The sequence below is a fragment of the Lepidochelys olivacea genome (genome assembly GCF_965140295.1).
Source record: "Lepidochelys olivacea isolate rLepOli2 genome assembly, chromosome: 1".
Taxonomy (NCBI): Eukaryota; Metazoa; Chordata; order Testudines; family Cheloniidae; genus Lepidochelys; species Lepidochelys olivacea.
The window spans coordinates 17,005,559-17,031,954 of record NC_140411.1 but is presented as its reverse complement, the minus strand read 5'-3'; the positions used below and the strand labels follow the sequence as shown (position 1 = coordinate 17,031,954).

General features: G+C 49.2%; 2 protein-coding genes and 1 long non-coding RNA gene across 5 annotated transcripts in view; 1 reads left to right on the top strand and 2 right to left on the bottom strand.

Annotated features, from left to right (window-relative positions):
* Positions 1-1,559, bottom strand: part of CAPN5 (calpain 5) — a 140,671-nt gene extending 139,112 nt beyond the window's left edge. For 2 of the 3 annotated variants that reach the window (XM_084617920.1, XM_084617919.1), the window contains exon 1: positions 1,420-1,549. The gene's annotated coding sequence lies outside the window, so the exon portion shown is untranslated. Of the gene's footprint in view, positions 1-1,419 lie in introns of all 3 variants that reach the window. The other variant, XM_084617923.1, reaches the window with a different exon arrangement.
* A 19,514-nt stretch (positions 1,560-21,073) lies between these two features.
* On the top strand, positions 21,074-21,588 carry LOC311514513. Its single transcript, XR_014709896.1, has 2 exons — positions 21,074-21,196; positions 21,254-21,588. It is a non-coding gene; the product is annotated as an uncharacterized lncRNA (long non-coding RNA).
* Positions 21,589-22,160: 572 nt separating this feature from the next.
* The window catches only part of ACER3 (alkaline ceramidase 3), a 100,671-nt gene continuing 96,435 nt past the window's right edge, over positions 22,161-26,396 (bottom strand). The window contains exon 10 of the mRNA XM_084631484.1: positions 22,161-22,645. Coding sequence (XP_084487610.1) covers positions 22,567-22,645 — 79 coding nt within the window. The 3' untranslated portion in view covers positions 22,161-22,566. The remainder of the gene's footprint in view (positions 22,646-26,396) is intronic.

Sequence of the window (26,396 nt, the reverse complement as noted above, 5' to 3'; positions counted from 1 at the left end):
GTTGCGGGCATTTTAACTACCGGGGCCTGACTTTCCGAGGTGTCACACACTGCAGGCTGCAGCTCCCACTGACTTCAGCTGGAGGTGGGGGTGCTCAGCAACTCCGTGAATCAGACCCCTGGTCAGAGCAGGCAGCAGCAGGACCCATAGTTGCCCTAACACAGGACAGTGCATGGGGATCTCCGGATGGGTATCTACATTAGGCTTTTTTGCCAAAAATGTTCCCCTGTTGCTAGCGGCTGCTGCCCGTGTCAGAGCCCAAGCTCGGGCTTCAGCCCCAGCCTGGAAACCCAACGAGTGGGGAGGGTCTCGGAGCCTGGGCTCCAGCCCGAGTCCAAACGTCTGCACTGCTATTTGTAGGCCCTCAGACTCCCTGCCTTTCGGGGTGTTTCTGCTGTGTAGACGGTCCCAGGAGGCTAAGGCCCCAGTTCAGCAACGTACCTACGCAGATGCTTAACTTGAAGCACAGGAGCACGGTTGACTTGAGTGGGAATACTCGTATCTAAAGTTAGGTACTTAATTAGCTATGCAGTATTCCTGAATTGGGGACCTCTGGCGGCAGGGGATTCTCATCAGCAGAGGGCCCTCAGCTCTGGGACCGCTCCACTTGTCACCCAGAACAGCTCCCCCTCGCCATTTTACCCCAAGCATCAGCTCCTTAGGCTCTGCATTCGCGCTGGGTGGGCTGGCATGGCGATGGCTGTTGCCTCCCCTAGGTAGTGGATAGGGTGTTTAAATTTGGAAAAGGCTCCCACAGGCTGCAGGGAGGAGCGCACATGAAATCCCTGGGCAAACACCAGCAAGGCCACTTACTCCAAGAGCTCTTGCTCTGCCGTGTGCCGAGGGTCTCATGGCCTGAGGCGAGCTGCCCTTTGACCGGGGAGTTCAAGGGAAGATCCTAACCCAGCACCCACCAGCCTGCCCGAGCCCAGGGCGGAGGCAGAACACTTCTGCGGCTCCTGCGGCCTGACAGGCACGCCGCAAACTTGGGAACACATGGAAACCCAGCCGGAGACCCCGCAACCAGCCGCAGAAGAATAGACACGGGGGGGGGATGCTCCCCTCCCCCCTCGGAGCCAGGCAGGCACCAGACTCCGCATTTCTCTAGTCGTTGCCCTTGAACGCTGGCTCTTTGGTGGGAAAACATCCCCCCCCCGCCCCCCAGGCAGCCAGGCACCCCCGCCCCTGCACCTGGAGGAGGATTTTTAGGCTGGGGGAGGGACACTCCATGCAAATGGCAACACGCTGGCTCCCGCAGCGGCCCCTTCCAGCTCCACGCCACTTCCCCGCGGCGGTGCATTTGCCGAGCTGGGCGCCCGGTGCATGGCCAGGGCGCCCGTGCCTGGGTCTGATGCCCAGAGCGGGTGGCCCTGCAGCCTGCGAGAGCAGAGCCCGGCCCGCCCCCGCTGCGCCCCTCACCTGCTGGCTGGGCTTGTCCCGAGAGCGGCTCGGTCAGCGGCGGAGCGGCCAGATGTTGCCTCCGCTCTGCAGCTGCAACGCCGTGTGCCGGCTCCAGGCAGCAGCGCCGCCCGGCCTCCACGGGGAGGGGCTGCCGGGGGGGCAGGCAGCTTGCGCCTGCGCTGGCTGAGACTCATGCCCAGGGAGGGAGCCGTGTGTGTGTGTGTGTGTGTGTCCAGGGAGGATCAGGTGCAGCGCGGGGGGCTGGGACAGTGACTTCCCCCTTTTACAGCTGTTCTGAGCTGGGATTTAAGGTCGCTTGCCTGGGGCTTTTAGGTGGGGGAGAAGACCTGACACTTGATTTCAGCCAGGCTGCGGGCACCCTAGGGAGATGAGATCCAGGTGCAATCTCCACAGCAGGCTGCGGGACCGGGCTCAAGGAGTAGCGATCCGTGGGTTTGCTGCCAAACTGGGAGGAGGTGGTGGGATCCCACAGGGGGTCTGTCCTGGGGCGGGACGGTTCACTGTGTTCATTAATGACTTGGATAATTAGGGGGAGCCTACACTTCTAAAATGGGCACAGGAGGGAGCTGCGGGCCTGCCGGCGGAGAGGGTTGCAATTCAGTGTGTCCTTGAGAAACTGGACAATGGGTCTGAACGATGAAATTCAGTAAAGGCAAGTGAAAAGCGCTGCACTTAGGAAGGAATAAAATGAGAAGCACAATTACAAAATGGCAGCGTGGATTTAATTGAAATCACTAGTCCGGAAGACTCGATTTAATCCTCGATTTTCTACATAAAAGTGCCTTCTGGACTATGCTGCTGCAGCAGTTTCACTTTTGTTTCTACTGCCTGTCCCTCCCTTCTCACAGTTATCTCCCGCCTTCTTCTCCTTGTCCAGATCTATTCTGCCCCCACCCATCTTCTATTCATTGAACTTTTTGAAACTTTGCACTTTTAGAGAGAGGTAGGGGATTGACTGGGTGTACAAAAATTTGCAGAGGGACAACAGGGGTGAGGTCTGTTAAAACATTTTTGCCGTTAACAAGCATGTTATCTCTGGAGACACAACTCCACAGTTTGAGAACTGCAAAAGGAAGCATCTCTGATGGTATCGTCGAGACTGATCACTGAGTCGATAGAAAGATTAACCTAAATGATCTATACAGAAGCCCCTAGAACCCCATAAAATTGGGTCCCTTATCCATGAACTGTTAGAACTCATGTACAAAACTTTTCTTAAACATTCCATGACTATATTGTCTCATACTATAGAATTAGAATTTATAATCCCTATTCCATGATGAGATATCTTTGAGCTATAAAGTATCTATCTTAAGATATGCTTTTTGAGGAAAAAACTTTTATCAAAAAAATCCGATTTAAATTTTAAAAAATTGATTTTTTTGATTTTTTTTTTTAAAAAATCATTGATTTTTAACCACCCTGCAAAATGGGGAATATCTGGCGAGGTGGTAGCAGGGCTGAGAAGGATTGGGGGCAGGGGCTACAGTGGATCACAAATTGAACTGAGTTGCAAAAAATGCTAATATACTGGGGGTGTATTAACAGGAGTGGGGTGCACGTAAGATACAGGAGTTAATTGCATTGCTCTTATTGAGGGTGCAGGAACAAACCATCCCAATGTGCAGAAAGAAGAGCAAATATGGCAGGCGACCAGCTTGGCTTAACAGAGAAATCTTCAGTGAGCTTAAACACAAAAAGGAAACTTACAAGAAGTGGAAACTTGGAAAGATGACTAGGGAGGAGTATAAAAATAAATATTGCTCGAGCATGAAGGGGTGTAATCAGGAAAGTCAAAACACAACTGGAGTTGCAGCTAGCAAGGGATGTGAAGGGCAACAAGAAGGGTTTCTACAGGTATGTTAGCAACAAGAAGAATGTCAGGGAAAGCATGGGACCCTTACTGAATGGGGGAGGCAACATAGTGACAGATGATGTGGCAAAAGCTGAAGTACTCAATGATTTTTTTTGCCTTGGTCTTCACAGACAAGGTCAGCTCCCAGACTGCTGCACTAGGCAATACAGCATGGGGGAATAGGTGAGCAGCCCTTAGTGGTGAAAGACCAGGTTAAGGACTATTTAGAAAAACTGGACATGCACCAGTCCATGGGGCCAGATCTAATGCATCTGAGGGTGCAGAGGGAGTTGGCTGATGTGATTGTAGATCCATTGGCCATTATCTTTGAAAACTCATGGCAATTGGGGGAGGTCCCGGATGATTGGAGAAAGGCAAATATAGTGCCCATCTTTAAAAAAGGGAAGAAGGAGAATCCAGGGAGCTACAGACAGGTCAGCCTACCTCAGTCCCTAGAAAAATAATGGAGAAGTCCTCAAAGAATCCATTTTGAAGTGCTTGGAGGAGAGGAAGGTGATCAGGAACAGTCAACATGAATTCACCAAGAGCAAGTCATGCCTGACTAACCTAATTGCCTTCTATGATTAGATAAATGGCTCTGTGGATATGGGGAAAGCAGTGGACAGGATATATCTTGACTTTACCAAACCTTTTGATATGGTCTCCCACAGTATTCTTGCCAGCAACTTAAAAAAAGTATGGATTGGATGAACGGATTATAAGGTGGATAGAAAGCTGGCTAGATCATCATGCTCAATGCGTAGTGATCAACGGCTCGATGTCTAGTTGGCAGCTGGTATCAAGCCGATATCAAGAGATCTGTCCTGGGGGCCGGTGTTGTTCAACATCTTCATTAAAGATCTGGATGATGGGATGGATTGCACCCTCAGCAAGTTTGCAGATGACACTAAGATGGGGAGAGAGGTAGATACACTGGAGGGTATGGATAGGGTCACCTAGACAAATTGGAGGATTGGGCCAAAAGAAATCTGATGAGGTCCAACAAGGACAAGTGCAGAGTCCTGCACTTAGCATGGAAGAATCCCATGCACTGCTGGGGACCAACTGGCTAAGCAGCAATTCTGCAGAAAAGGACCTGGGGATTACAGTGGACGAGAATCTGGATAAAAGTCAACAGTTTGCCCTTCTTGCCAAGAAGGCCAACAGCATATTGGGCTGCATTAGTAGGAGCATTGCCAACAAATCCAGGGAAGTGATTATTCCCCTCTATTCAGCAATGGTGAGGCCACATCTGGAGTATTGCGTCCAGTTTTGGGCCCCCCACTACAGAAAGGATGTGGACAAATTGGAGAGAATCCAGCGGAGGGCAACAAAAATTATTAGCGGGCTGGGGCACAAGACTTACGAGGAGAGGCTGAGGGAACTGGGCTTATTTAGTCTGTAGAAGAGACGGGGGCGGGGGGGGGATATGATAGCAGCCTTCAACTACCTGAAGGGGGGGTTCCAAAGAGCATGGAGCTAGGCTGTTCTCAGTGGTGGCAGGTGACAGAACAAGGAGCAATGGTCTTAAGTTGCAGTGGGGGAGGTCTAGGTTGGATAGTAGGAAACACTATTTCACTAGGAAGGCGGTGAAGCATTGGAATTGGTTACCTAGGGAGGTGGTGGAATCTCCATCCTTTGAGGTTTTTAAGGCCCGGCTTGACAAAGCCCTGGCTGGGATGATTTAGTTGATGTTGGTCCTGCTTTGAGCAGGGGGTTGGACTCAATGACCCCGAGGTCTCTTCCAACCCTAATCTTCTCTGATTCTATGATTCTTCTATGCTTGGCATGGGGGAGGCCTCAGCTGGAGAACTGTGTACAATCCTGGGCATCACAGTTTAGAAAAGATGTGGATAAATTGGAGAGCGTCCTAAGGAAAGCAACACAAAATGATAAAAGGTTTAGAAAACCTGGCCTATGAGGAAAACTTAAAAACCTGGGTACGTTTTGTCTTGAGAAAAGGAGACTGAGAGGATCTCATAACAGTCTTCAAATCTGTGAAGGGCTGTTACACAGAGGACAGGGATCAATTGTTCTCCATGGCCACTGAAAGTAGGACAAAAAGTAATGAGCTTAATCTGCAGCAAGGGAGATTTAGGATAGATATTAGGGAAAACTTTCTAACTCTCAGGGTAGTTAAGCTCTGGAATAGGATTCCAATGGAGGCTGTGGAATACCCATCATTGGAGGTTTTTAAGAACAGGTTGGACAAACATCTGTCAGGGATGGTCTAGGTTTACTTGGTCCTACCTCAGCACAGGGGGCTGGACTTGTTGACTTCTTGAGGTTCCTTGCAGCCCTACATTTCTATGAAAAGCATATCCAGGAGGGAACACAGGATGATCTCTGCAGGATACACAGAAGAGGGAAACCCAAAATCTCATATAAAACCAGGATCATACAAGAAGGGGAGTAACTCGGGATCCAGCTGCAAATTCCCATCAGGGATTCACTGGCAGTGGAAAGTTATTTTTGCATTGGTATAATGGGAGCAACTGCAGGTTCCAGCTGGCTTTGTGCTGTATAAACAGATAGCATGTGCCACTCCCTGCCCCCAGAGTTTACAATCTAAACAGACAAGCCGTACAAAGGGTGGGAGGAAGGAAAGATTATCACCCCAATTTTAGAGCTGGGGAACTGACATAGAGAGACTAAATGACTTGTAGAAAGTCCAACAGTGAGGGGTGGCAGAGACAGAAATTGATCCCAGCCCAGTGTATTAGCCACCAGACCAACCTTCCTCGGACAAAGTGTTTGCAAATGAACCAGTGCTAACAAACTCGCCTGTCGTGTCAGGATGTTTGCACAGCCAGACCAGCCGTGCACAGCTGATGTGAAAATGGACAGCCCAAGAACCCAAATCTACCGCAATGGCGGGGGATAATGAATACAACCCATCAGAACACACCCACTCACCACAGAATAGAGAAGAGCTAATACTATCTTGTAAGGCTGCAACCGTTGTAAAGGGTATAGTAGACAGAGCCTGGAGTACGGGGCCTGGTGCAAAATCTGAGGCCTGAACGAGAGGCTTTGAACCCACGTCAGGCCACATATTAAAGCAAATGCTTATAAGTTCACTGTTCAGTACAGGAACTTGGCAAAGTTGCCTCTAGTCTACTAGGTGATAGATATTTACGTACATATATTCCAGCACAGATACATCCCAATCTAGGACAAGATAAGATGGTCTGATGGAATAACGAATAGGGGTGTTTTGTCCAAGATATCAGGAACAAGGGGAGGTAACAAACAGATGTCATGAATCAAGTCTGTGGTCTTTCTTTATGAATAACATCCAGGACTGCTGGAGAGCAGGCTGCCTGATCTGCTGTTAGTAGTGATGCACTGCCGCTCCCTGGGCAGTTTGAACAGCATTACCGAGGCAACAACATTCCCACCCTTTATGGCAGCACATAACAACACTGGGCTGATGAATCCAGGTCCTGAAATTGATCGTGACACCCCATGAATGCCACAACTAGTGCTTGTGGGACAATCCCAGAACATCTGGAACAGGTGGCAACTCTGCCCACACAACCCTCTTGCCAGACACTGGTTCCCGCTTCATTAGCTGTAAGGCAGAGCCTTAGACTGGAGTTTCTAGCCCAGGTAGCTGTACTAAATGGATTCCAGCTACCACCATAATGATCAGAGAAATGAGAAACAGAAAACGAACCCCTTTTAGGACATCTACAAAAAGTAGCCCAATGAATAGCATTATATGCGTGGCAGTGAAGCCTAGAGGATAGAGCACTGGACTGTGACTCATGAGGTCTGGGTTCTATTTCCAGCTCCGCCACTGACCTTGGGCAAGTTGCTTTGCTGCTCTGTGCCTCAGTTTCCCCATCCATAAAATGGAGATAATGATACCGCCCTCCCTTAGTGCTTTGAGATCTGCTGATGAACAGCCCTGTATAAGAGCCATTAATTATTTTATTAATGATGAATTATTATAATAAAGCATCAGTAAGACAATTATAAGTGCATGAGATTAGATCTCTGCCAGAGCAGGATTGTTCCAAATGGCATACTGTGATGAACAGGCTATCACTGCCCTCTGCTGGATAAAATCAGATCGTTTCCTCTATGTCGTGGGTCCTGTGCTGCTAACAGTTAATGGAGATTATTACCTCAGGAGGTATCCAACGTGAAATCTTTGCAATGACGGTGAGGAGAGAACCGAGATCTTTCTGTTCCAAGGAGACATACTGTGCAGCACATCAGCAACCCAGGACTCGATGGAAGTTTTGCCGTTGAGTTAAGTGGAAGTGGGATTTAGTCTTGATCTTGTCTTGTCCACTCTAGTTTTAAAGATGGCAAGCAATGGAGCGTCCATCTCTTTTCATGGGAAACTAGCCCACTGTAGAAATGGTTTGGAAAGTAAAGAAGAGTCTACGATCCTCCATCACCCTGTCCCCCCTGTCCCCCACCAGCAAACCAAATAAATAAAAATGATATACACACACGTCTGAGGTTTTGTTCTGAAATTTCAAGTCATTTGTTTTTAGCCTTTTTCCTTTTCAGAGGAATAGCCCGCTGAGAAGGACGAGCTTCCGGCTGAGAAAAGCCGCTGGCGCCTCCCTGAAGCCTACTCCAGCAATCTTAAAGCAGGAACTGCACTCAGGCCCCTATTCAACACAACAGCCCCATCCAAGACAATAAGACATCTCCCCTGCTTGAAAATAGGCACATGCCCGGGGTGCTGGAATGGGGGGGGGCAATGCCCCCCCCAAACTATACCCGTGGGCATCCCCAGCCCCACTGCTCTGGTCCCCGGAAACCACGTGGGTGCATGATGGCTCTTGCAGCTTCCCTTTGCTTCCCTGTCATTTTCTGCAGGGAAGCAAAGAAATCTGTGGAGGGACCTGAATTCTGTGCCCACGCAGTGGCACAGAATTCCCCCAAGAGTAGTTTGTACAGCACCTAGTGCATTGGGAACCTGAAAGGTCCATGAAAGGGACTCCTAGGCACTACGACAATACAAATAACATGTAAATGAAAATTATTGTGACGTCCTGTCGCTCCGGAGCAATGTACAAATGTGCCTACAAAGAGGCCAAGTGAAGATGATGGGATGCTGTTCAGTAGGGAAAGGGGAAGAGATATGATCACTTAAACGCTAATCCATAAAAGGGGTTAATTGTAGTAATAGGGAAAAACCAGAGTTAAGCCCAAACATGAGATAAGGCAGAGGGGTGGTAGTAAGCAAGTGATTCATTCAGCAAATACAAGGGCGTTTCACTGTTATTTCAGGGAGTTTAAAGAATCAAGGAACCAGGTTTCTTCTTCCTTCCCTGAATAAATATTTGCTGTCCCTGTTGGCTCTGGAGTCATAGCAATAGCCCCAAAGGCCTGAGTCTCCTCACAGCTGTCTGAGAGCTGTGTCACTCCATTGGCTTAGGAGAGTTATTTCTGAACGACACTGGTGTGACAGGAAAATCAGGCCCTGCACTGCCATAGGAATTGGCATTCTGGATCAGGTTAAGGGACCACCTCGTCGGATAGCCCGTCTCTGACAGGGACAGCACCAGAGGCTACAGATGGAGGTGCCAGTACCCTGCAGTGTTAGCTATGGACTAATCCATTGTGAACCAGAGGATCCTCACCGGCCCAGGGAGCTTGGCAGCGTAAGATGGGACTTTCTTGGGGCAGGTCACACTTAAAACACTGCAATGGTGCCACTGTAGGGCTTCGGAGAAGACGCTACTACGTTGACGCGAGAGGTTCTCCCGTCGGCGTAGTTAATCCACGTCCTCGAGAGGAGGTAGCTATGCTGATGGGAGAAGCTCTCCCGCCGATGTTACACTGTCTATACCGAGGGATGGGTCGGTATAACTGTGTCGCTCAGGGGCCCCGAGTGACGTCGTTATACCGATGTAAGTTTCTAGTGTAGACCTGGCCACATGTAGGTTCCAGACCCCTCCCACTCCCAGCAACCTTTGCAAGCATTGGTGGTTAATGACAGCCAACTGAACCATACCCTACTCCTGATTTCCTGGGGTAGTCCACTACTACAACTGCTTCTCGATGTACTTGGGACCCGATCCTGAAAGGTATTGGGACTCCTAATGTCTATTGAAATCAATTAATTAATTTATTATTATTATTATTATTTTGAGAATCTGGGCCTTGGTTGTGGGTTTTTTAACACCCAGTGACAGTTCATTCTGTCACTTGTATGCACAAGGCATGTTTCTTCTTACGCCACATTAGTTATAGGTTGGTTTATGCCTGATGGGTTGATAGTCTTCCAAAACTCTTGGGACAAGACTAAGACTGATTAGTGATCTTGGGTATCTTGATGCTACTTCACACACCTTAAAGGGGCCTGGTTTTCTGAGGGCAAGAGCCCTGCTCTTTCTGTAAATCAAGCCCCTTTAAGGAATCTCAAGCAGAGCACCCAAACTCACCAGCCACTTGTGAAAATCCTGCCCAATTGGTTTTGTATTTTGGTTTTGTTTAAACCCTTGCTATTGTCTCTCTGGCTGGTTTTATTATCCATATAAATCTCCAGCCCTTTTTGGCATCCCGCTAAGGTAAAGATTAAGCATGTTTGCTTTTTCCAGCCGGTCCCAGTGGACATCTGTCCGCATCTCAAAAACCACACACCCAGTAAATAATACTAACACTTAGCAATTATGTAGCTATTCTAGCCTTCATGTGTCATCAAATTTGCCCATGCAGAGGGCCAACACAAGACCTGTGCACCATTTAAGTTCTCAAAGTAGGGCCTTCTGCACGGGGTGAATTCTGCACTGGAATGCGTTACCTAGGGAGGTGGTGGAATCTCCTTCCTTAGAAGTTTTTAAGGTCAGGCTTGACAAAGCCCTGGCTGGGATGATTTAGTTGGGGATTGGTCCTGCTTTGAGCAGGAGGTTGGACTAGATGACCTCCTGAGGTCCCTTCCAACCTTGATATTCTATGATTCTATGATTCAGCCGCAAGTATTTGGTCTTCATTAGTAGATTTTAAGGCCAGAGGGAACTATCAGATTTTCCAGTCTTGGCAGTCGGCATTTCACAGGCCAAGAAATAAAGCACATCTTTCAGAAAGACATCCAGTTCTGATCAGAAGACGTCAAGAGATTGAGAATCCACCATTTCCCTTGGTAGTTTGTTCCAATGGTTAATCATCCTCACTGTTAAAAATACTTCTGAAGCTCACTGGGCTATTTGCCTCAATAGAACCCCATAGAACATCAATAAGAGGTGGGATGGTCCAGTGGTTAGGGCACTAGGCTGGGACCTGGGAAATCTGGGTTCAATTCCCTGCTCTGTTGTAAACTTCCTGTGTGACCTTGGGCAAGTCACTGAGCCTCTGTGCCTTAGTTCCCCATACAATGGGGATAATAGCACTGCCCTACCTTCCCAAGGTGTTGCGAGGATAAATCCATTGGAGATGGTGAGGTGCTCCAAAATTATGGTGATGGAGGCTATAGAACAGGGGAAGTACAGAATTTATTTTATTCTGCCTATAAAGGTAGCAGCCCAGTTCCCTAGTCACTTGATTTATTTAAGCAGGCACTCAGATATACTGAGGCAGAGGGATTTATGTATTTATTGCTGATAATTTAAATGACTCCCTCCCTAGAGCTTGTCATTTGCCTGATTCTGAATTATTTCCGGTCAAGAATAGATGTTTAAGAAAACTAAGTGCTAGGCAAGGTCATTCCAGGTGATGATGCATCACTCATGGCAAAGATAATGGATTAATTGCTTTCTCCACCAAAGCCACCAGACCAAAAAAGAGCAAGAGCATTACATTCAAATGCCGGAAAACTGCAGCAAGGAAAGCATCTTGTTAGAAGCACCTCTTGGATGAGCAATGAAATTTCTGCCCCCCAACCAGCGCAGAGAAAGATTCATAGATGTGACCATTACGCTCATCAGTCTGACCTCCTGCGTAATGCAAGTAATGGATCTCCGCCCAGTGCTTTCTGCAACGAACCCATGAAACTTGTGGCTGAACAACGGACTCTCTTACAGAAAGACGTCCAATCTTGATTTAAAGACTCCCAATGATGGAGAATTTATCGCATCTCTTGTGAAGCTGTTCCAGAGATTAATTACTCTGATTGTTGAAAACATGCATCTCATTTCCAGGTGTGATTACTTCAATTCCCAGCTCTTGAATGTTGTTCTGCCCTTTTTTTTTTTTTTTTTGGTCGACTTAAGAGCTGTTTAGTATCAGCAATCTTCTCCGTGCATTACGAGTTAGGAATTACACAGTGCCCGTCATGACAGGGAATCACAGCCCATATTAAACAGAAGAGTTTATTAAAGAAAACAACTGCAAACGAAGGGCTGGGCTACTCTGAAAAGTTACATTGGCATAGCTCCGTCTCTCAGGAGTGTGAAAAATCCACACCCTTCAGAGACTTAGGCTTTGTTTACACTGCCAACTGAACAACAAAACTTTTGTTGTTCACGGTTGCTTTAAAAAGAATCCCCCGAAAGACACAAGTTTTGCTGCAGCAAGTGGCAGTGTAAACGGTTCACTCTCCTGTCGACGACATGAACCCCACTCGTAGGGGGGGGGAAGTATTTTGTTGGCAAAAGTGCCGACAAATGGCAGTTACATTGCCCAACTTCTAGCAACATGGCCGTGTCGCTGAAAAGCTGGGTTGTGTAGACAAAGCCTTAGCTAAGCCAATTTAACCCCTGGTGTAGACAGAACTAGGTTGATGGAAGAATTCTACTGCTTCTCAAAGAGGTGGATTACTTACAGTTTCAAGAGAAACCCTCCTGTCACTGTAGAAAGGGCTTGGCTACACTTGCAAGTTAGAGTGCATTAAAGCAGCCCCGGGTGCCCTAGCTCACTACCCGTCCACACTGGCAAGGCATGTCGAGTGCTCTGACTCCACGGCTAGAGCGCTCCTGGTACTCCACCTCGGCAAGTGGAATAACGTTTGCTGCACCCCCGCTGCAATGCTCCGGTGTCAGTGTGAACGAGGTGTTGCATTACTGCGCTCTGATCAGCCTCCAGAAACGTCCCATAATCCCATTAAATCAAGTGGCCACTTTTGTCATTGTTTTGGAATCGCTGCAGGAATGCAGATATGCCCTTTCAAAGCTCTGTTTCTGACAGCTGGTATTCTTATCTGCTCCGAGACAAAGCAACCATTACTGTGTGAGAGAGAGAGGCGGAGGAAGGGGAAGTCTGCTGCTGTCTGAACTTACAAGACAGCATGCTGACATGCTCTCAGCCCCCCCAAAACCCCACTCTCTCTCCCCCCACATACACACAACACACTCCCTGTCACACTCAACCCCACCCCACCCCCATTTGAAAAGCACGTTGCAGTCACTTGCATGCTGGGATAGATGCCCATAATGCACCGCTCCCAATGCCGCTGCAAGTGCTGCAAATGTGGCCACGCCAGTGCACTTGAAGCTGTCAGTGTGGACAGACTGCAGCGCTTTCCCTATGCGCTCTACAAAGGCTGGTTTAACTCAAAGCGCTCTACATCTGCAAGTGTAGCCATGCCCTAAGTGTCTACACTGAAGCACTTCAGCTGTGCTGCTGTAGCATTTTAAGTGTAGACAGAACCTAAGATATAAACTGATTAAAGGTCTCGAAAACATGACGTATGAGGGACGATTGAAATAATTGGGTTTGTTTAGTCTGTAAAAAGAAGATTGAGGGGGAGATTAGTCTTTGCAAAGTCCTATTGTCCTTTCTAATGGCCCATCTAGGCTGTTTGCCTGCTGTCTGGTGGGCTTTCCCCAGGTGAAAACACCATTGTAATGATTATATAGTCTATATTTCTGACTTCAGATACAGAAATGATACATGCACACAAATTGGATAATCACATTCAGTAAATCAAAACCTTTCCAATGATACCTCACATGACCCATCTTGCATCAAATGCGTCTTCATTATGCCATTTCATATCATAAACATATTTCTATGAAGAATATGGGGCCTAATGTCACAGTCACTTTTTACAGGATGTGGTGAATTCGGGCTATGTCTGTACAACTTATACAGTCTGGTTGATGTTGTCAGGCTGATTTATGAAAACTGCTGTGTCATGAGTACCTAACATGTATGTGGATCCACCCTTGTGGACAGGTCCTATGGCAGGTACACACCAGACAGATAACCTGAGGGGGGTTTAGGACTCAGTGACGTATCTGTCTCAGAGCAGAAGGAATGAATATCATTCCCTGCCTGTGTCTGCTTTACAATATTTTGTCTAGCCTAGGTGCTCTCATTATAACTGCACATTAGTGACGGGAGCGCTTTCAAAACTGGGACTGCCAGATCGTATCGAACCTTGGATTCATCTAGCCCAGTGTCTTATCTCTGAAGAAAAAGTGAGAGGAGAAAGAAAGTGAGAGGAACCCATGTTTGGGATCATCCACCCACATGAATGTCTCATCCTAAATCATAATAGCTAGAAATCACCTTAAACCCTGGAACTTGAGGTTTAATATTCCTTCCAAACCCGCTTCTTTATCATTTACTCTCATACAGGTCTTGTTATCCACATAAACATCCAGTCCCTCTTTGAATCTGGCTAAGTTCTCAGCTACAGCAGCATCCTGTGGCAGGGAGTTTCACAATCCAACAGCATACAGTGTGGAAGAGTCCTGAGAAAACCAGTTTAGGTGACTCCTCTGAAAGGAGGGAGAAGGAAGGAGCCGTGGAAATTTCTCCAAGAGACAAAACAAGGGAAGCCGAGGGAGAGGGAGATTTCAATAGCCAATTACACAAGAACAGGAGGAGCACTGAGCAGGACAGGAAGAGGAAGGGTGAGGCAGGAGACAGCTAGGTCACAAAAGCAGGGCTCTATGAGGGAGAGACCACTCTCCATGTAACAGCTTGTATGTCAGATTCTGAGCTAAGGAGGGAGGTCATGTTGCTTCACAACAGCCGCACGCCCCTGAGAGAGTCAAACTGTAACCAGAGGAGTCTCACCTTTAGGGTTGAGTTCTGGTGTATAAGTAACTGGGGCATTGCAGGGGGTCAGCGCTGATCCTGGGCATCCAGGGCAGATGGTAGGCGCTACTTTGCATGAAAGGGTAACAGACAGTCAGGGACAGGAAACGTGCCAGAGGCCAAGGAAGGAAACAGTGCTGCAGCCCACTGAGACCCAGGGGAGCTTCTAATACCCTGAAATCCAGGGTTTACTTACCCATGCTAAAATCACAACTTCGCGTACAGTGTAAACATCCCGCAGGTCACAGCCTTGCTAAATTCTAATTGGGTAATTATATTTTTCTACTTATCTTGGCTATTCCAGCTGGATTCAGTTGAGAAGTGTGCTGCTTGCCTGGAGCTAAAATTCAGGATGTGACGGAGTGTCTGCCGAGACTGATCAAGGCCTTGGGCCGCTATCCCTTCCTACTTCTCCACGTGGGCACCAGTGATACTGCCAAGAATGACCTTGAGTGGTCACTGCAGACTACGTGGCTCTGGGAAGAAGGATAAAAGAGTTTGAGGCACAAGTCGTGTTCTTGTCCATCCTCCCTGTTGAAGGATAAGGCCCAGATAGGGACCATCAAATTGTGGAGGTAAATGTGTGGTTACGCAGGTGGTGTCGGAGAGAGGGCTTTGGATCTTCGACCATGGGATATTGTTCCAGGAAGAAGGATTGCTAGGAAGAGATGGAATCCATCTAACAAAGAGAGGGAAGAGCATCTTCGCAGGCAGGCTTGCTAACCCAGTGAGGAGGGCTTTATACTAGGTTGGCCGGGGGTGGTGACCTAAGCCCAGAGGTAAGTGGGGAAGTGGGATACTGGGAAGAAACACAAGGAGGAGGGTGCAACAGAGGAGGCCTCCTGATTCATACAGAGAAAGTAGGGCAATCGGTTAGTTATCTTAGGTGCCTGTATACGAACGCAAGAAGCCTGGGAAACAAGCAGGAAGAATTGGAAGTCCTGGCACAGTCAAGGAACTACAGAATCATAGAACTGACAGGGACCTCGAGAGGTCATCTAGTCCAATCCCCTGCATTCAAGGCAGGACTAAGTATTATCTAGACCATCCCTGGCAGGTGTTCGTCCAACCTGCTCTTAAAAATCCCCAATGATGGAGATTCCTCAGCCTCCCTAGGCAATTTATTCCAGTGCTTAACCACTCTGACAGTTAAGAAGATTTTCCCTAATGTCCAAGCTAAACTGTCCTTGCTGCAATTTAAGCCCATTGCTTCTTGTCCTATCCTCAGGGGTTAAGAAGAACAATTTTTCTCCCTCCTCCTTGTAACAACCTATAATATGACTGGAATAACAGAGACTTGGGGGGGGGGGTAACTCACATGACTGGAGCACTGTCATGGATGGGTATAAACTGTTCAGGAAGGACAGGCAGTGGAGGAAAGGTGGAGGAGTTGCATTGTGTGTAAGGGAGCAATATGACTGCGCAGAGCTCCAGTATGAAACTGGAGAAAAGCCTGTTGAGAGTCTTCGGGTTCATAGGCGCCAACTTTTCCAGGTGCCGGTGGTGCTCGCCTCCGCCCTGACTCCGCCCCTGCCCATCCCCATCCCCACCCCTTCCCCAAAGTCCCCGCCCCCAACTCCGCCCCCTCCCGGCCCCTGTTGGACCCCTTCCCCAAATCCCCAACCCAGTCCCCCTCTTCCCGGAGCGCGCCGCGTTCCCCTTCCTCCCCCCTCCCTCCCAGCGCTTGCCGCCGCGACACAGCTGGGAGTGAGGGGGAGAAGCGGGGCCGCGGCATGCTCAGGGGAGGAGGCAGAGGCAGAGTGGAGGAGGAGGTGAGCCGGGGGGAGTGGGGCTGGGGGCACTGCCGGTGGGTGCAGAGCATCCACCAATTTTTCCCCTTGGGTGCTCCAGCCCCAGAGCACCCACGGAGTCGGCGCTTATGTTTGGGTTAAGTTTAGAGGCGAAAGCAACAAGGGTGATGGCGTGGTGGGCATCTGCAATAGACCACCAGACTGTTATTTCATCCAGAAATAGTCAGGAAACTACACTCACAGAAATCAGTCTGAGCCCAAAATAAAAATCCTTAATGGAGGGATGGGCCCAAATCCAAATCAGATCCAAGCACTGCTGGACTGTGGGGATTAGATGTTTTCACGAGGGGCAGGCTCTCTATCCAAATAAGGATTTTCCAGCTAGCTCTGCAATGAGCCAAGCCACCCCCAAGATTCTAATGTCCTGAACTCAGAGATGTTTAAAATACATGTGCCAAACCCACAGAATTGAGATCCAGATTTTAAAGCACTGCCAGAATTCCCTCCATTCATGGGGGACTGGGGAGATACTACCAAGGGAGCAGAATAGCTCTCTTCCATTGACAGTACCACGCCCAGGCATGGGAAAACTCATTACAGAATTGCTCGCCTCCCATCACACAACCACAGAGCCCAGCTGTGGGAAAGGAGGAGGCTTCTGCTGAGCCTAGGATCTCTTTGTGAAGCAGAAGAACTGGAGAGGAACACGGGATCAACTTTCCTGACAATGGGAGGGACACCACATCAGTTTTGCTGTGGGCACTTCACAGACACCCTCCCAGCCTCCAGAAGCTCACAGCCTGGGTAGACCACATACAAACACAGGGATGGGCAGCACCATGCAGTCCTCTGTTTTTTCCTGAAAAAGGAAAGGCGTTTGGCAACATCCCAACCCCTGCTCAGCGGAGCTGGTGGAATGACTCAGCAGAATAAGCACGGTCACAGTGGCAGGGTCTGGCCCACAATGGCTGGCAGGTCACAAGCAAGTTGACGCCCTCAGGAAGTGGGAGAAGCAATGTCACGGTTACAGAACAAGTTGCGCCTCAGCCCCCTTTTTGTCCCTCCTGTGTGCACCCCTTTGGGGAAAGGTTTCGCTACCTTCACCCCTGTGTGGGTGGAACCACACGGTCCTACCACCCTGCCTGGAGCTCTGCACTGCAGCCCTCCTGCTTCCCAACCTCCTTTACCTGATAGGCCCAACGATGTTCGGCACCTGTAAGCCCTTTTCCTTGGGGAGCCTGGGACAGCAGCTGACTAAAGTGACCCTCCAGTTTCTCTCTCTCTCTGTGTCAGGGTACATCAGAACGGCCACACTGGGTCAGACCAATGGTCCATCTAGCCCAGTGGCCAATGCCAGGTGCCCCAGAGGGAATGAACAGAACAGGTAATCATCAATGATCCATCCCATCGCCCATTCCCAGCTTCTGGCAAACAGAGGCTAGGTACCCTTCAGAGCATGGTTTTGCAACCCTACCCACCCTGGCTAATAGCCATTGATGGACCAGACCTCCATGAACTTACCTAATTCTTTTTTGAACCCAATTATACTTTTGGCCTTCATATCGTCATCTGGCAGTGAGTTCCACAGATTGACTATGCGTTGTCTGAAGACGTACTTCCTTTCCTTTGTTTTAAATGCAGCGCTTGTTAATTTCATTGAGTGACCTCTGATTCCTGTGTTATGTGAAGGGATAAATAACACTTCCTTATGCACTTTCTCCAATACCAATCACGATTTTATAGACCTCTAGCATATCCCCCCTTCGTCATCTCTTTTCCATGCTGAACAGTCCCAGTCTTTTTAATCCCTCCTCATGTGGAAGCTGTTCCATACCCCTCATCATTTTTGTTGCCTTTCTCTGTACTTTCTCCATTTCTAATCAATCTTTATTGACATCTGTGCTGCAGCTGGGAGCATGGTTCCCAGTGTGGGTAGACATGTGCTAGCGTGCACATGAGTGAGCGTGCTAAATAGAGCAGCTTAGCCAGGGTAGCACAGGTCGCAGCTGAGGTTAGCCCCCAAGAACGTACCCACGGGATCCAGGTGGGTTTCTACTCAGGCTACCCCAGCTACACCGCTATTTTCAGTGGACTAGTTCAAGCACAGCTCGCCCGTGACTCCCCGCCCTGGGGCAACGGATTCTTCCTAAAAGTGTGTGTGTGGGAGCGGGGGGTACAAGGCCCCACACCTGCCCCTCCTCTTCCCCCCGAGGCCCCACCCCCTGGCCAAGCCAGAAAGCCAGGCCTGGGCCAGGGAGCCCGGGCCCCTCCACCTGCCCGGAGTGGGGGGACCCAAGGAAAGGGGATAGCTCAGTGGTTTGAGCACTGGCCTGCTAAACCCACGGTTGTGAGTTCAATCCTTGAGGGGGCCATTTAGGGATCTGGGGCAAAAAAAAAAAAAAAAAAAAATTGGGGATTGTGCCTGCTTTGAGCAGGGGGTTGGACTAGATGATCTCCTGAGGTCCCTTCCAACCCTGATATTCTATGATTCCCTAAGAGCAGCCCCCAGCCTGTGTACCCGCCCTTGGCAGGTGAGGGTCTGTGGCTTCCCACCGCTGCCTGCGTGGTTCTTACCCTGACCCGACTTCTGGCCTGGCCTGGCACCAGGCCTCAGGGGCTGAAAAGCCAGAGCCAGGCCATAGTAAGAGCTGCCCAGGCAGCTGTTGGGAGCCATGGACCCTCCATCTGCCCTGAGCAGGAATCCCAGGGGCAGGGACATGGGCCGGGGGCTGCTCTGGTCCCTTCCCCAGCCAGGTAGAGGGTCCACAGCTCCCCTGCAGCTGCCCAGGCTCCCCGGGCCACTCTTACCTGGGTTGGGCTCCAGCTTCTGGCCTGGCCAGGGGATGGGGCCTCGGGGGGAAGGAGGGACAGGGGGCCTGGCCTGTCCACTTGCAAAAGTGGGAGTTCCATGGCCCCTTGACCCCCCTTGCTCCCCACATTCTCCTTGTTCCAGGGAGTCCTTTTAATTGTTTGTGGTCTTTTTGCTCTCTAGGCTTTGAGCCTTGGCCACCCAGCTGCCCATCTTCCCACTTCATGGCCCAGCTATTGCTATCTTAACTCCCTTGAAGTTGTTAACCCCAGGTGTCTTCTCTTGGGCATGGTTTCATTTCCTCTAACAGCCTTTAACTCTATGCAGCCAGGCAGGATAATATCAAAGGGGATGTGTCACAGTCAGGTCCATGACCCCTATTCACAACTTGACCTTCCCAGCAGTCACTCAGTCCCTTTCTTCATCTGCACAAACGGAGGTAAACTGGAGTTAGCCTCTTATTCACTGGGGACTAGTTAATGTCCCTGCACCTGGTCATGTGGATGAATTGGAATTTTGGAACAAGTGGATCCGTTGACCCCCTACGCCCCTGAAAAAATAACTGGGTAAGTGCAGGAAAGAAAGCAGGACCTCACGCCTGCTTATTTAAGAGTTAGTGAGGAACCAAAACCCAATAGGCCTTTCTGTTGCTCTTGGCCATGCTGATCAGCCTCTTGTGAGTCCAGGGCACCCTCTCACTAGCAGGAAGCGCTGCTGTATGGTAGAGTGAACTCAGTGTAACCCATGTGCCTAATAGGGAGATATCTGTTTAAGAGACCCATTTGGGGGAGATAGGAGTGAGTTTAAGGTTACTATACGTCCATATTTTCCCGGATATGTCCAGCTTTGTAGTTCTTAAATCGCTGTCTGGGAGGAATTTTTAAATATCTAAAAAAGTCCGGGAAAATAGGGACATATGGTAACCCTAGATGGGAGCTGCCGGAGCCGCGGAGCGGGGCTTGCAGGTGCCGGGAGTGCGCAGAGAGCCCTCCGCCCACCCCCGGACCCGACCCGACCCTAACAGCCAGAGGGACCTGCCCGGGGGCGAGGTGGGGAGTCCCAGCGCGGCTAACCTGGGGCAGCTCCTGGGAAGCATCCGGCAGGTCCCTCTGGCTCCTAGGGTAGGGTCGGGTGGCTCTCTGCCCATTCCTGGTGCCTGCAAGCCCCGACCCTCGGAGCCAGAGGGACCTGCCGGATGCTTCCCGGGAGCCGCCCCAGATAAGCAGCGCCGGGACTCCCCACCTTGCCCGCCAGCAGGTCCCTCTGGCTCTTAGGGTCGGGTCGGGTTGGGGGGGGGCAGGGCTCTCTGTGCACTGCCAGCGCCTGCAAGCCCCGCCCTGCGGCTCCGGCAGCTCCCATTGGCGCTTTTCCCGGCCAATGGGAGCCACGGAGCTCGCACTTGTGGCGGGCGCAGCACGTGGAGACCCCTCGGCTGCCCCTGATCCTAGGAGCCGAGGGACCTGCAGCAGGAGGGGTCAGTAGGCGAGTTGGGGGTGGTGGTGAAGAGGCGAGCAGCAAGGGAGCCAGCGGCGGGTGGGTGGGTGGGCAGCGAGCCAGTGGCAGGAGGGGGTTCTCAGGGCGGGCATGGGGGTTTCTGGCAGGGGAGTGAGGTGGTGAGTGGCAGGTGGGAGGAGGCGAGCGGTGGGTGGGGGACTGAGGAGGGCCAGGGGGTGAGGAGGGGGGCGGTGGCAGGGCCGAGTGGGGAGGGGGCAGGACCTGGGGCAGAGTGGGGGCGGAGCATGGGAGGAGCGTGGGTGGACTATGGGCGGGACCGACAGCACCCCAATGTGGAGTGTCCTCTATTTTGAATGTTCAAATACGGTAACCCTAAGTCAGCTGTGTCTGGGTCATTGTTGCTAGGCAGATTTAGCACTCCACAGCCAGAAGCTTCTGGAATTGGGTGTGGTAGTTTTGGGTCTGCTCCAATAGGTTCCCTGTTGCTGGGGTCAGACTCCAGGAGGGCAAGTGGTCAGGACAGCTGCCTTTCAGGGGGCCATGTGCCCTGGCTGAGTTGGGAGAAGCTGAGCCCAGGAGCAGGCAGCAAGCTGTTGTCCCTAACTCTGAAGCATTTTGCAGCAGGTTAGGGATATTGCTAACCCTCTAAGAGGGAAGCCTGGGCAATATTAATTATAGCAAAGGGAAACTGGAAGGGAAAAATAACTTCTTCTATTTTAATTGTATGCTTTGAATGTTGTTTTGATTTTAGCCAAACCGTTCTCTAGTTAAATTGTCTCAACTAGTGCAATTCACCAACTTTTCTGTAAATGTAGTACAGTAATGGGGAAAGAGTTGTTGGGAACACTGGGGCATGGCCACTAGGTAACTCGAGGGGATGGAAGACCACGAGTGTCGATGAAGCCCCCTCGCACTAGGCCCCTGTGTCCTTGCCCCTCCCCCTCCCGCCTGGAGGCACTCGCAGCAGCTCTGTGTGCTAGGCCCAAGTGTCCTTGGCCCCCCCGCCTGGAGGCACACACAGCAGTTATGCTGAGAATCTGCAACAGTATGTTGCAGAGTCAGACTGCCTGAAACTAAGCAAGGCCAAACAGGGGAGATATGGAAGAACAATGCTGAATAAAGCAGCTTTATGTATAGTTTAACAAATGATACAGAGAATCAGGGAACTAGCTGGGAACTGGATTGGCTGGCTATATGGATACTTGGGGCAGCTTGCTATTGGATAAGTATGCTGGGAAAAAGGATGTATAAAAGCCTGTGTAACTTCCTGCTCTGTTGTGCAGGATTTGAGATTTTATTCTCCCTGTACCTTTTTGCAGCTGCAAATAAACTTTTCTGCTTCTCCACCCCGTTGTGATTATTGGGTGTAGCACACCGGGTAACGAACCACTCAAGCTGTTGTTCAGCCTCTCGGCGCTGGGTGCCAGCAACAGCTTCATTTATATTTTGCTATTCTCAGTTTTGTATTTTCTTGTAACAGGGTTTTCTTTAAATCTATACCCTTAACTGAGTGGTTGGTTAATCAGTTAGCTGACTGGCTAGCAGTGATTTCAGCAGAGGAAGAGTCTGCATGGATTCCAACTGAAGATTCCTGCAAGCAAATGGAGGGAAGATGTTTTAGACTGCAAACTGTATAGATTTGGTGATCAAACACTCTAACTGAGATTTAGATGAACTAAACCTAAGGTTTTGGGAACTTTCAGTTTCTTCGCACTGTGTTTCTGTGGGGACTGAACTGTTCAGTTATACATAAATAAAGAAAAATTAAAATCTGAAGATCATGTCTGTGGATTATAAAATAGCCATGTCATGCTGTAAAAATTAGATTATTTGTTTCTTTATCATAAGATTTTATAAAGTTATTTAATTAAATTCATTTCTTTAGTTCCTTTTCAGACTTGAATGTGAGGAGGTTGACCCTGTGCAATCCTTGCTGAAAATCCTTAGAGCCTGAACTCTGGGTCTCCAGCTCCTTTTCTATGGGAGTTGTAGTTTTTTAGGCATTGGAGAAGGGCAGTGAATGAACTCTAGCCCACCTAAAGGTTACATCAGCACAGCACTGCCATGTCTGGACAGAAGGAGAACCCCAAGCATAAGATTAGAGTTATTCCACCCTCTCTGGAGGCAGAGCCGCTGTGATCTTGACGAGGAAGCATGGAACAAAATACCTCTTCTGCCATAGTTGCCTCCACACTGTAATAAGGATACACACCGGCAACCCAGCTGATGAAAAATTATGCAGTCTTTAAGAGAAAAGATCTCAGTCACAGTTCTTTATGTGTTCTATGAGCCGAGCCTCCACGTGGCATCTTTATACTTGGACATTAAAGCTTCGAGAGCCGGGAATGATCTTCACAACATGTCACAGAAGTTTCCAGGTTTGAAAACATTAGCAGCGGATCCCTGGAAACAACATATAATGACTGAATTACACATAACCAATGCTAGATGGTCAGCTGTACAACTGAATGTCCTGTGGGCATGTCATAAGCCTCACACGAGGCCAACATGGTACCTGAGCAGATAAGATCTCAGAGCGCACGTTTGTCCTGACTAAATAATTCAGGACAATTCATATGATAAAAATAATCTTTCCTGAAACACTAGTGAGGCTCCATGCCAGAGTAAGGCACATATGTCAATATCATGGGTTAGGTTCAGCCTTAGCTGTTTGAAGCACTGGGGATCTCTAGATAACAATTACAGGCCACTGAAGAATGTGGAAAAAGCAGATAGGAAAGATTATCCAAGGTATTTTAAAGCCACCTGTTACAGTGGTATGTAAGTGCTTAATAGGTTAAAAGCAACAAGCACAAAAAAATTCTAATTTGCTATGAGGGACGCATCTCACTGCTGCATCTAGTAACTGGCTCCATCTACAGGCCATATTTAGTGCTGGAAATCAGCCCATCTTCACTGAGCTGACCTCCCATCACAAAGGGATCAGCACGGGGAGCCTTGATTTAAATCCACCTCTGCTTGTGGTGTACATAGAGTTTCAGGAGAGTTTTCCTCAGTGCCTGTTTTTTCCATAAGTTTTCCATCATAGCCAAACACTGGGTTTTCCATAATATCAAGATGAATAAACAAGATGAAAGAAATCACTAACTCCACTCCCATGACTTAAGGAGACAGGGATAAAAACCCCAATTCTTTATTTTGTCCTTTTTTCAGTTGCTCTTGATTTATGTCACCAAGGGATCAGAATCAGACCTAACAAATGCTGACTCTAAATGCAGTTATGCCAAGTGCCTTTCAGATGATTTCCTACAGGGACTGCCCTGGGATTCCAGAAAAACATTCTTTGAAAAACTTCAGTTTCCAGCAAATAGACTTTTAAAATCTCATTTTCACCACCCATTCACCAACCCAGAATCTAAGGAGAATCAATGAAGGCAAAGCTATAAGTTAGAGCCTTTTTCACATAGGTCTGACTGCAGAGAACAAGCATTTCTGTGACAACGGGACAAATTCTGATCTCATAACAGTGTTAATCAATGCTGACTTCAATGGAATTACTGAATTTACAGCGGAGAAACTGAGATCAGAATTTAGCCTTTTATCCAGTTCCTTCTGCTTCAAGTTACAGGTCACAGTTTAAAATACTATCCCGTGATATAATAAAGACTTGTGGAAGGCCGTTTTTCTAGAGTGAATCTTATTAGAAATTATGAGCTCCGCTGTATCTCTATTGCTTTGAAAAAATGCCCATCCATTTTTTTTTAGTTGCATCCCACTCTAACAATAAGCCAAGTCTACAGCATGTAAATATAACATTGCATTAATAGTTCTGCCTTGGAGTGTCCACACAGCATTAAGATACAATTTATGAACAGCTTGAAGTGTGATTAACAGACTCTCATCTAATTTAAGTTGTGTCATAAATACCTTCTCTCTCACACATGGACATTTTGGGCCAGATACTCAGCTGGTAAAAATTGGCAATGTACACTAGCGAAGTATTTGGCCCATTTTGTATTTCATGCTTTCAGTAGTTCCAGCTGCTGTCTAGAGGTTAGAGCAATGGGCTGGAAGTCAGAACCTGCTCAGCCAAGAAGAAGGACCCATTATCCCCATTCAGCCATGCAGGTTGAGAACAACTGAACTAGAGAATGTGTATATGTACCCATGCCTTCTTCTGGAAGAAAATCAGAGCTGCCCTAGACCGTGTGCTGCTAATAGTGGAGTCCCTTGGAAAGCTGACACTTCTGTGTGGATCAGGTCGTGTCTGCCTCCTATTGGCCACTAGAATCCTCAGGATGCTCGCTAGACCCACTGTATATGGCCCTTGGGTCCAATCCCTCCCCCGTATCCTGGTCCAGGACAGAACACCTCTCCTCTCCTGCCTCACTCCAGGTGCCTAGAGCTCACCCAGTTCCATTCACACACTATTCGCCCCTCTTTGACTCTCTGTCCAAGGGATTGTTCCTCTTCATTCACAGGGCCCCACATTTCTCAGAGCCATCGCCCACTTCCCAGTCATCAGAAGGGCACGGCTTGAATACCTGTCCCACCAGCCCACTAGGAGTGGTCCTTCCTCTAAGGTGGTCTGACAAGCCTCACATACACTCAGGGGAGAAAATGAGCAGGGGTTCCCTGCCTCCCCCCTTGGCTGAAATAGCACTCCACGTAGTTTCACTCCATTAATGGGCATTCTCCCACCATGTCCAGGTTTTCCATATTGGTAACCTCTTACCAGGAATTCCCAGTCACCCCAAGGGGAATTTCCCCTAGATTGTGAGGCTGACTGGGGGAGGAGAGAGGTAACCCTTCTGAACCCTACATCTAGGGCTACCCCGGACCCTCTCCCATTGAGCATTTGCCCCAGCCTCCCCAGGTTGGGCCTATTCTGACACTTCCAATCTAGCATGCTGCTCAGCTGCCTTCGCCTTTGTAGGCCTCTGCTCTCTCCACCACTTCATCCACACACAATGGCCAAAAATGCTTTACCCAGCTTTGGGCTCCCACAGACAGGATCTGCAAAAATTGTTCCAGAACCACCTGGTCCATGGTTCTCTCTACAGAGCACATCAGGACACAACTGACGGGTAGTGAGGTCCCGCAGCTGCTGGGCTACTAGACATGGATGCGCTCCCCATGGAAATGTCTCAAGCAGGGACAGGTGACAATACGCCTCCAGAGTCAGTCCCAGCCTGTCTAAAATGGCTGGGGGGTTTTTCAGGACACGAGCCAGATTGCTTGTTGCTCAAGGCTCATTATGCTGCCTGGGCCTATCCCATCAGAAAAGGGGCCAACCTGGCCACCCAAGTCAACTCTTTCCAGTCAGAAGCACTGGCCATTTGCTCAAAGATAGCGAGGAAAGCCTCAGGGTCACTTTCTAGACCCAACTTCACCAACCCAGGGCCAGGCCTACCTGAGCTTCCCTGTCTAGGCTCAACAAGACTCTCTGGAGCCCACTTCCAAAGTGCATCAGAAACCGCTTCTGTTGCTGGCCCTCTGGGAGAATTGCCTGGGGCTTTGATTCTGGTGTTCCTGTTGGTGCTGCTGTACCACCTCCATTGGGCAGAGAACATCCTCCATCTTTTCCCTTTCACATTAGGGAAAAAAAAAAAACACAAAGGGGGACCCCACCAGACGTTTCCCTCTCCCCTGCCCCGGCTCAGCTGTCACTTCTGCAGCAGTCTTTTCCATAGCTGCTTTTGTTTTCTCTTCTGCTGCCTCAATTTCCCCTGAGTTCTGGAGGTCAGTCACGTGCTCGTGTTCTCCACCACTTGAAGGGCTGCTGGCCTGTCTCCCCAGCTTAGGGATGAGTCACACTATGCCCACAGGATGGCCAGCCCGTCCATCAGGGCACAGTTTTAATCTTCTACAACAACAAAAACCCCTCACAAATAAAGCAGGCTGCAGGGACTCAGAGGCCTCTCCCCTGGTGTCTCTTCTCCAGGGCCTGCCATAGGAGCTAACCACCTTCCTGCAGCCTGCTCCATCTGACATCTCTTAGACCCTTGGATAAAACATCTGAGCCCTTCCCAGCTAGGCCTGACAATCCAGTAGGGCTAGCTAGCACCAAGCCCCCTGGTTTTTAAAGGTGTGGATGACCCTGTTTCTGGGAGATTTCTGCTGGTCAGTCTAGCAATTGGAGCCTATCTTTGTGTGTTCTATTTACTGATCCAGCTGCATTCTTGCCTTCTAG